Here is a 10,895-nt window from a genome sequence, read left to right as displayed (position 1 = left end):
ATTTTCAAGTAAAGAATTGGAATTTGTGTTCTGCAAAGGAGATCGAAAGGTTGATTGAACTGTAGAAGCTTTAGGGAAAATTTTCACCTTGAGGTTTGCCAATTTAGCATCGAGTTGCTATGCAAAAGCTAATGCTTCCATGACATCTTTGGGCTTCAAAATCTTCATATCATGTCACAATTCAAGTTTCAAGCCTCCAATGAAGCAAAACTTGAGAAGTGAGGGGCTGATTTCCCTTGTTCGATTAACTAATCTCCTGAATTCCATCACATATTCTCGCAGTGTAACATTCTGTCTTAGCTTCACCAAATTCTCTGCTAAATCCTCCAACTCTGAATGCCCAAATTCCTGACACAAAATCTTGGAAAATTCATCCCATGTTGGGTAATTAACCAAACACTTTGCCTATTGAAATCATTAGAGAGCTTCCCCTTCCATGTGGAAAGAAGCTAACCTTACTTTCTTCGATTCTTCGATATTAAAGAATTCGAAGTAATGTTCAGCCTTATAGATCCAACCCAATGGATCATCCCCGTCATTGAACCTGGGAAAATCCATCTTCAAGAACGGTGGTCGCGATTGATAATTGAAATTCTACCCATTTTCTTGACAGTTGAAATTTGGGTACATTCTTTCTTGAAATTGGGGATCACCGATCGTGGCTTCTAAAGTGTCACCCATAGAACCGCTATTAAAATGTGCCATGATCGACTGCATTTGATGAAGAAGCAAATCCTGTGTTGATTTGAGTTCATCATGGAAGTCTTGAAATCATTGAATTTGCTCTCCAAACTAGAAACTATTGATTCCATGTTCTTTCGTGAAGCTTGCCGCGTCATACAATAGGGAAGGATTGACAGGATCGAACTGGCTGATACCAATATTAGAACCTTGCTCTACTTCTTCCTTGATTGTATAGAGAGAATACTAACAAATACTCATATTATTTCATAATTATCTTACTTTCTCTGACAAACCACTATTTAATAGCCAAACTCCTAATACCAACTAACTAATAACAACCTATTGTACACTTGTCACCATTATATTGTGCCATCTGGTATGGTATCCTAACAAATACTCATGACTCATATGACAGATGTTGTCTAACCCCATGAATTTCTAGGGGATGGTCCCCTGCCAAAATTGAACCAAATTACTCTCTTTTGCTCCTTCGTGCCAAGAAGGGAAACATCTGCTCTATTCATTTCCATAACTTGGATTCTACAAAGAGAGATAGGGTGTGAATACCCTATGCACATAAGTTTTGAGAAGAGAGTCAAGAGACTGCCTTCTCCATTCTTGTCAAGCACCGCAGTTAGAAGCTTCTTTTGGTGTGTCAAATGGGTTGCAAACCTTGTCCCTGTAAAAGGAGACCAGGAAGCAATTTGAGCGCACAACCAAAATTCTATGCTGAAACAGCCAGGAAACTACCGGAAAGTAGTAGAAGAAAAGAAAGAAGCAGTAAAACAAAGTGACCTTAAGAGATGTCCTGTAACAAACATATCTTTCAGAAAGTCCACAATCTTGGAGGAGGAAGTACTAACAAGGGAGAAAGAGAAAGCTTCAAGGCCCCAATGCTATACACGTTGTCATCACCATGATGGGCTCCTGGACCAATATATGTGGTTACACATGAAGGCATCAAAGGAATGCTTTGACAAAGGCACCGGATCCAAGTTAACCTCTCGGCAGAAAAATAAAATGACAAGTTTGGCAAAGACGAGGCCGATGGTCTTGTAACATCCACAAATTTAAGTGAGGGGCGATGGTCTTGTAACTTCCACAAATTTAAGTGAACTCACGCCATTTCAAATTGATGGGATCAAAATCCAAATTCCCAAATCTCCACATCAAAGCCCAAACTGGTACAAAACCACTCAAAATTAAACCCAAAAATGGTACAAAGCCGTTGTAAATCTCAAAAGACAGAAAACCACTATCCAAATCGAAACTACATGTGACCGACAACAAAATTCTAGATACAACAGCACACCCCCAAATGATATCGAGCTTGAATGAATTTTTCTAGAAATGATAATAAAGAGAATTAAAAGATTCTTGCTAGGAAAATTCATTCAAGTTAATAGTATCTAGTGACAGCAACTTGTTGTGTTCCTTCCTAGTGTAAAAATATGGTTAGTATAATGGCACAAGTAAGGGTGTCAAACCACAGGGACTAATTGGACCTCTATAAGTTGCTAACTTTGATAGAACCCTAACTAAAGTATGAAAGTAACCAATTGAGAGTAGTTTTTGTGCTGTAAACTTAATTAAATTAAAATGCAAGAATGTAGTAGCGAATAATATATTGATGTAGAAGCAATGGAAATGAGGCCAAGGATTCGAATTCACCATTACAAAACCAAATCCATGTTTATAAAGTTATATCGTATTCAACTACCAACCTGTTTCCTGAGTTCGTTTTACATATATATGATCAGCCATATGATGTGTGGTTTTGATCAAATTCTCCTAATCTGCAACCTAATTGGGATGTTCAACTTCGGTTCCTAATTAAGAGTCTTTACCATGCAAGAAAACGTTAAAGAACCAAAGAAAATACATGACATGATGTTTGCATAACATTCTCTTCATTCATTCACATGTCCACCAAGATTAAGCATGATGTTTACTATAATCTTGATTAAATGATTTGTAGTTAACCCTAATGGTGATCAAACATTAAAATCAACAAACAAATTTAACAATAGATTTAGTGAATGAAACAAGAAGCAGATTGATGAACTGCATACTTCAACTTAAAAACATGGATCAATTTTGCAAGGCTACATTGAAATCCCTAGTTATGAACTTAGTTACACATCATGTTCACAAAAATTAAAACGAAAATACACAACATAAGTGAAAATAAATTTAGGAGAGGAAACCCTTGAAGCATTTCTGATGTAGAAATTCTCAAAGAACAGCCTTCTGCAATGAGTCTTCAATAATGGTGAAAGTGTATGGAACGGCTAGGGTTTTTTACGAGTGAACGAAAAAGAGAGGATAAATAGGTAATCAGAATTGTGTAATTCGCCTAGAATAAAAAGGGCATGTAAAAGTGGCTAAGATGCAAGTTTTTATGGGGTAAAAAAGGTTGTAAGATATTCCAAAGTGATCCCAGAAACTTAGCCTTTATTTTGCACATTTTTGCCTTATTTGGCACCTCCAAATCAGGCTAGATATCCAAATTCCTTTCCTATTCTGTTCCTGATCTTCTAACAATCCAGATTCGTCTTGGATTCTTTATTTGGACTTCAAAACAAGTAACAACTTTATTTGGGCTCCAAAACAGGCCACTAAACTTCTCTCCACGTTTGAATAAGGATCGGCTCCAAAAATGGCATGTTTTCACTTCTTTTGCCCTCAAATTGATCCTAAAGTACATGTAACTGCACACTAACACAAAATAGGGTAAAATGCAACCAGTTTTACTCAAAAACATCACAAAGAGACTAGAAAGGGATGGTATAAATGCATGACAACTCTTCATTTTGTTGGAGAAGAACCAGAAGGTCACGATCCTTCAAATTCAATAGGAAGACAGCTGACACTTAATGAATAAAAGAAAGAAAACAATGGTTCACAAACCATACTTTGTTATTTCACGATTATTGTCCTCTTTTACATATATCAGGTAGATATATAGTTTGCTTGCCATCAGTTTTGAGACGTTTTTCAAAGGAGAAATCTTGAGAGCCCTACTTTCTCACCAGTTTCCTGAACATCAATTTGAGTTTGGAGTTTATACTCCCTCAAAGTGAACTGCCTATAAGTTGATGGTTCATTACCGCAGTTTCGGACCACAGCATCGTAGGAGGGGCAGTAGAAATATGCCACAGATAATCTCTCAACTTCTTGTGTGCTAACCACTCGGTGTTTGATGCTCTTGTATGCGCCATTGCTCAAGGCCTGCGTTATATCACACACACGAATATATATAAGGGTACATGTTTTCCAAGAGACTATTTTGAAAGCTGGAATTGGAACATAAAATAGTAGGTATATACATGAAGGCATGAAGTTGAGTTTCACTTCGGAGAATTAAGAAACCTTACAAGGGTTTAAGCGCAGTTGGGGCACTTACCCAACTTCTAATTGGATTCGGGGTGGAACCTTAATTTCCATGGTACTATTTCACCAAGATGTATGAGAAATTATACAAAAAGATAATACATATTTCATCATATATTTCTACCCAAAAACATTCTATTTTGCGCAAAGAAAGATCTTGATATGTAGAATTTTAATATATATCAAAGTTCCTATCTAACTTAAAAAGATCTTAATTTGAGTTAAACCCTAATCCCAATATCTAAAATCCGGTTATACTTAATTATACATTCCTTTTTTTTATTTTAAATAAAAATAAGGACTAGAATGCAAGACTCAACCTGCAAAACACACACACACACACACACACACACACACATATATATATATATATATATATATGTGTGATCTCACGATGCAACGTTTGAGTAGTTTTTAATACCCTTAAAAAATCAACTTTACAAAAACCATAGTAAAACTGAAACCCTTTTCCCTATTTTTTTTTTTTGGGAATCTTAATGAAACACTCTTTGTACTATTCATTTTTAACGTTGACATTTTTACTTTGAAAAATCACTCCTGGTACTACCTTTATTTTGTCTTTTTGATTAAAACTAAAATCACTTTTGGTTAGTTTTTTTTTTTTTGGTCAATAGGAACCCATTTCCCTCACTAGTTATACAAAGTAAATTTGAACAATTAATTAAAAAATATACGAGTATTACCTCAAAGAAGTCCCCAATGTTGACAACAAGAGCTTCAGGATTAGGTTTAACAGCCAACCATCTTCCATCTTTAAATATTTCCAGGCCTCCTACTTGGTCCTGGTGAACTATAGTTAGGAAATCGGTATCGGTGTGCGAGATGAGGCCAAACACTTGCGAAGGAAATGGACATGGAGCATATCTATTCAGTCGAAGATAACTAGTTCTTGGTGGACAATTCTCTTCAAAGTAATTCGGTTTGACACCCAAAGGCTGTGCCAGTATTTCAGCTAAGCGTTTAGCCAAACCAGACACCGTCTTCACGAATGCTTCAATTGTTGATCTGTAAGACGGTGATTAACCAAACATCGGACAAAAATTGGGAAAATAAAAACCAAACTAAGGTGGTTTTGATAACCATTTTGTTCAAAACAAAAAATTTTTGGTTATTGTTTTTAGTTTTTATTCCAATGAACAGAAAACTAAAATTTGAAAGCTACTTTTGTAAGTTTTCAAATTTTGGCTTGGTTTTTCTTTTAAATTTTCAATTGTTTTTTAAATTGAAAGCAATTATCAAACAAGTACATTTTCAGATGAAAACTAAAATGACAATCAAACTGACCATAGATAATTTACTAGTCTATGACTAGAAGCATATTGTAGTGACAAAATACTTGGGGCAGGAGCATAACATTTTCACTTGGTGTTGTTAGCTTATGTGATATAATTATGGTTGAGCAACATACGAGTTTTTTTTTAGCAGATGACGCTTTACTATACAATGACAACAAATAATTATGCATATGCACCTTGGTGCAAGTTTGATCCTCACTGATGCTATCGTTCGACTAAAGAAAACGTAGGAATTTTTATTTTCTCACTTATTGTTAGAACCAATTAAATTAGGATTAGGCAAAGCCAACAAATATGTAGCCAGAATTTGGACTTGCTTACCAAAACAACTGTCACTTTTCATAATATTTTCTGTATATACAATTATATAATTACATTAAGGGTTGAGTGAGTAACACAATGAAATAACTACAATAAATTAGTATCAAACTTGCAATTTATGAGAACACAAGACCTACTAATAAGTGAAGAAAAATATCACTAATGACTATTACTTGCATTATTTATTTTTTATCAGATCACTATATAATTAAGAAACGCTACTAATAATCCATCTTAGTTAACTCAAAAGTGGTATAACATCCCTAGGGACTAGAGAGGTTATACAGTTATGGCAATGTGTCTTCTGTACAACGTATATACCAAGGGACATAGACTACGAATATTCAAGTTTGTGAATGACCTCTACTGAAAGGGTGATTATGGTGCTGTTCATACATTCATTTTTACTTTTCACACGCTCTTATTAGTTTTTAATCATCAAATTAAATGAATTAAAAAAGATCAATGAACAAAAATAATCAGATATATATATAGAAGTTAAAAGAAGATGGAAGGGGATCGTCTCCGTATCAATTCCACCAATTCCACCAAATCCATCAATCCGGGTCCTTAAAATTTGATTCAACAGCTAAAATTATTATAACTTTTAAAGGAACCCATATTTTTAACCGTTAGATTAAATTTCAAAGATCAAAATTATTAGATTTGATGGAAGAGATCCGGAGAGGATCCATTTTCAAAGAAGATAACACTAACCATATCGAAACTACCCAAAGCCTAAAACCCCAAATTATGCATGACGCCCGCAAAAGTGCGGAGTGTTGGCTTGTCAAATGACAAGGGGTCCTTCACTTTCAGTACGACATGCGACATACTTAGGTGCTCTTTACCATAGAATGCCAATCTATATTACTATAGATGGATTCTAAAAATAAAGGTACTCTGTCTATACATCCTCATATAATAACACAAGGGGTGCATTATCCACACATTTCATTTTACTTCTCACATACTTTTTAATAATTTTTGTCCGTTGATCTTCTTCAATTCATCCGATCCGACAGCCGAAAATTAAAAAGGTGTGTGAGAAGTAAAATGAGATGTGTGAATATTACACCCCATAACACAATTATAAGAGTTGTTGTACGGGTACATTCTTCAATGTTCAATATATTGATACGGAGATAATTCGCTTAAAACTACATAAAAGTAAACTCTTAACAACTAAAACAAGCACAAACACTTTCGTATTAGTACAAGCACTCCAGTACAAAGATGGCAAACACATCAGTGGAATTTGTTATAGTAGGGGTAGAAAAAGGGCTGAAGGAATTAGTCCATGAATTTTTCTCCCTTTCCTTGGTCACTGGTCAGTTGTCTTGCAAATGTAGATATTATGAAATCGTATAAGTAATTTATTGATTTTATACTCTATATTTGTGGTACATCAATTATGTCATTCATGCATATTATGATACGTCAATAAATAATACATGGCGATACTGTCGCATTAAAATTTAATTCAAAATTGGGATGGTTGTTACTTGTTAATAAAAAGAACCAAGATGATTCTCGTCAAAGACGAATTTGAATCACATTACTGTTAGCCTATTCTGAGGCTAAGCTCATCCCCTTTCTCTTTATAAATAATATCGTTTGTTAAAAAATAAATAAATAAAGAGATCCAAGAAGATCATCTGTCCTATTTCTCTGTAGTTTAATCCAAAGCTTCCCATGTTAATTGTTAGCGTTGTATAGATGAATATAAATACACCTACCAAAAGCAGATGAATTTAAATAGGGAAGTGAGTTTGACACATTTTTTAGCCTCTTGCACACTTCTGTTTAATCTTGATTGTTGATTTTGTTGGACTTAATCTGATGGTCATAAATAAAAAAAGATTTGTGAGAAACTATAAAGAGTGTAAAAAATCACTTCCCATCTAAACATATATGATCAACGTCTACTTGTTTTTATAAAGAATTTATATATATATACGTACATTATATATATTAAATAGTTTAAACTATTTTTGAGGGAGGGATTTCTTATTTCAAGGGATATAGGGCAAACGAGAAAAATATGTACTACAAAATGTTAGATAAGAGGGATAAGAAATGCGCTACTTGATTAATTATTACAAATGTATGTAAGAGGTATTTGTAAATGACTCCTTTAAAAGTAGTCATTTGTAGATCACTCTTGTATACTTTTGCAACATTCATATGGTGCATTGTAATTTCTCCTATTAATATTTTGTGATCTATTCCTTACTAGCTCGGCCACAATCTCTTGGGACTTGATAAAAATCCCACATCCGAAATAACCTTAATCAAGATTTACAGTTCAAGCTTCAAAGTTTATGATGATTTAGTATTCAGACTATTGCACCACAAGAAAGTGACTATTTAGTCACAACACGTTAATCACAATATGAAACTTCTTGTATCTAAATGCATATTAGTCGCAAATTTTAAAAATACATATTACATTCTAATTAATTTCAGCAAGATATCATTATCAAGGTATGCTTATCTTATACCTAAACAATTTATAAAGTATCGTTCTTAAATTATCCATGTCATTTTCATTCTCAGAAATTTAAGTATAGCATCTCCACTGCTATATATTGTCTTTTTTTTTTTTTTTTTTTTGTAGTCATAAGCCTAGTTAATTAACAAATATATAATCATATACGTACCTGAGACTGTTGTGATGATCATTCATCGTTGGAATTTCGGTGACAGATATATGAAATGCTTCTGACCATGAGAACTGCCTCAAACAAGTAGCTTGTGGATTCCCCCAGCGGTAACAATTGCTGGATGAATTCAAGAAATTCTTTTCAACCTTTTCTGCAAAAGGCTTATGAAATAGCCTCCTTTGCTCATTTTGCATACTCTTTATAATTTCTTGTGAAACTCCATGATTCACAACTTGGAAGAAACCCCATTGGCTGGCTGCTTGAGCGATCTCATTCATACACTTGTCTCCTTCAAAGTGACCCAAATTTAGATGACTAAGATCTATCAGCGGCAGTTCACATTCCTCAACAAGAGAAACCTTGTCATCATCATGACTTGATAATGCTTCATGGGTGGAATTCTGTAAGAGTATTGCCTTGCAGATTTGTTGGAAGGGAGGTTTGAAATCCATTAGGACTGCCTTCGAATCTGAAACAAGCTTTCAAACCCTCAGAATTTGCAAGATTTGAACCCTAAGAAATGAGGGATGTAATTAACTGAATGCATCCCACGAAATTAGACATTCCGAAATTAAGCCATGCACAAATTTAATATTTAATATGAAACACAAGCAAATGACTCAATTATATATTAAGAGCATACACTCTTGTACCTAAGATTTCCATTTGTTTTGGATTCACTGTCTCTCGATATCGCTCTCAAACTCGCGATGTCGCTCAACTATATATTAATGATCTGAAATGTTAAAGTGCATTTAGTTCTTTCAGGGTGCGTTTGGTACGTGGAACGGGACGAGGCGTTCCGTCCCACGTTTGGTGCGCCAAAAATGGGTGGAACGGGCTGTTCCACGAGACAGATTTTAGGTGTTTTTGCGTCCCACCTCCCCCACCTGGAACGGGTTTGTTCCACGTCTGTGAAACACAATGTTTTACCATTTTAAGACAAATATACCCCATGTCTTTTTCAAAAATTACACCTTCGTTCCGTCCCGTCCCGTCCCGTCTGCGTACCAAACGCACCCTCAAGGATTTTCCTTGTAAAATAATCAAGCTAGATTAGAAAATTGTTTGGTCTGATAACTTATGCCTATAAGCACCAATTTTCATATCAAATGACATAGTAATGATTGATAGTTTTAATGAGCTGATTTTTAGAATGAAAATGATTTTGAAGAGAGTTTTGTTTAGAGAATAAAGTACTGTGCTGTATTTTGACAAAAAGGAAGGTACTTTTTATGTTGGCTAGTTTAATATTAATCTCATACTGGTTGAACCTAGTTCATCAAATACCTGAAAAGCTGTTAAACACCAGTCTCATGTACATTGCCATTGTTGGATATACATACATACATACATATATATTTAGCAACAACAAATTTACGAACACAGTAGTTTGAGAAAACACTAAAACGACAACAATTTAATTGAGTGATTTTGTGGTTTCAAACTTGACTGGGTTTTTACAACACTGATCATTGAAAGAATACCTAAATTTATACGTGTGTGTGTTTAAAATAGTGTTATAGGGTCTATTGAGCTTCTCCATCCACCAGCTTAACCAGCGAAGCTAACAAATTTATTCGCTTCAATTTTTAACTACACATAATTATGGTAATCACGTTTCCATTTCTCTTGCATACCATTTTAGGAAGAAGGATGATAAAACCCTAAGACTAGAAATGGCAAATACTTACACTGATCTCTTTGTTTATGCAGAAACAGTCAAACAGATGTAAAGGTTGGTGAACAAAATATTTTGCTAACAGAAAACAAATTTGTGTACAAGAAATTAAGATTATTTCCAACTTGAAAACTTCCAATATACTTAAAGAAAATTATACAACACGCAGCAAGTAGTTTTCGTTTTAGCAAGTGATCTTCACATTTTTTTTTATCTTTAACTTGAATAAATCAAATGAGAATCAAGAGACATAAACAGAAATGCATAAAAAATGAAAACAAGTGTGCGGAAATCATTCCCTTATTGTGATCACTCTTGGTGCAATAACTAAATGAACTATGATGATCAATAAGTGCACCCGATCGATTACCTGTAACCATCCTCAGAGCTCCAAGTTATGTCATTCTTGCCAATCAATACTTCGAAATGACTTAAATATAACAGAAAATTCTAGGATTTCAGGACATTACGAAGATAAATATAGAGGGATCTACGCCATGGAAGTGTGAAATAGAATTTATAACAGCTTCGGCAGTGGAGTGATCGGTAATAGTAATGCGTTGATTAGAAATCTATGGCTGAAAGGGAGAACACGCGTTTGGATATGTCAACATACAAAAGTAGAGAGAGATATTATGATCGTCCTTAAAAAGTTCAAGACTTGAACATCTAGTGATTTTACAGCATTTCTATTACTTTGTATAAAAAAAAAAAAATTCTGTGTTGCAGTTCCAATTTAGTTAGAAATATGATTATGTAAATCCTTATGAGTTTCTATAGTATCTTTTATAAGAATTGGTGAATTCTAATGTGTGTGTTAACATTTTTCTTTTA

At 34.3% G+C, this 10,895-nt stretch overlaps 1 protein-coding gene across 1 annotated transcript; it reads right to left on the bottom strand.

The window, feature by feature from the left end:
- Positions 1-3,456: 3,456 nt before the first annotated feature.
- LOC126614966 (gibberellin 2-beta-dioxygenase 8-like) lies at positions 3,457-10,672 on the bottom strand. Its single transcript, XM_050282675.1, has 4 exons — positions 10,432-10,672; positions 8,378-8,849; positions 4,782-5,103; positions 3,457-3,915 (listed from the first exon to the last, which is right to left on the bottom strand). The coding sequence occupies exons 1-4, from the start codon at positions 10,439-10,441 to the stop codon at positions 3,682-3,684; spliced, it is 1,038 nt and encodes a 345-aa protein (XP_050138632.1). The 5' UTR covers positions 10,442-10,672; the 3' UTR covers positions 3,457-3,681.
- Positions 10,673-10,895: the final 223 nt, after the last annotated feature.

Source organism: Malus sylvestris, chromosome 3 (assembly GCF_916048215.2).
Source record: "Malus sylvestris chromosome 3, drMalSylv7.2, whole genome shotgun sequence".
Taxonomy (NCBI): domain Eukaryota; kingdom Viridiplantae; phylum Streptophyta; class Magnoliopsida; order Rosales; family Rosaceae; genus Malus; species Malus sylvestris.
This window is presented reverse-complemented; position numbering and strand designations above follow the sequence as displayed.

Excerpts from the sequence above, each read along its gene's own strand:
- LOC126614966 (XM_050282675.1), bottom strand. Across the intron at positions 5,104-8,377 it reads GATCATCACAACAGTCTCAG|ATCAACAATTGAAGCATTCG; the intron begins GTACGTATATGA and ends ACCGTCTTACAG. Across the intron at positions 3,916-4,781 it reads ACATTGGGGACTTCTTTGAG|GCCTTGAGCAATGGCGCATA; the intron begins GTAATACTCGTA and ends GATATAACGCAG.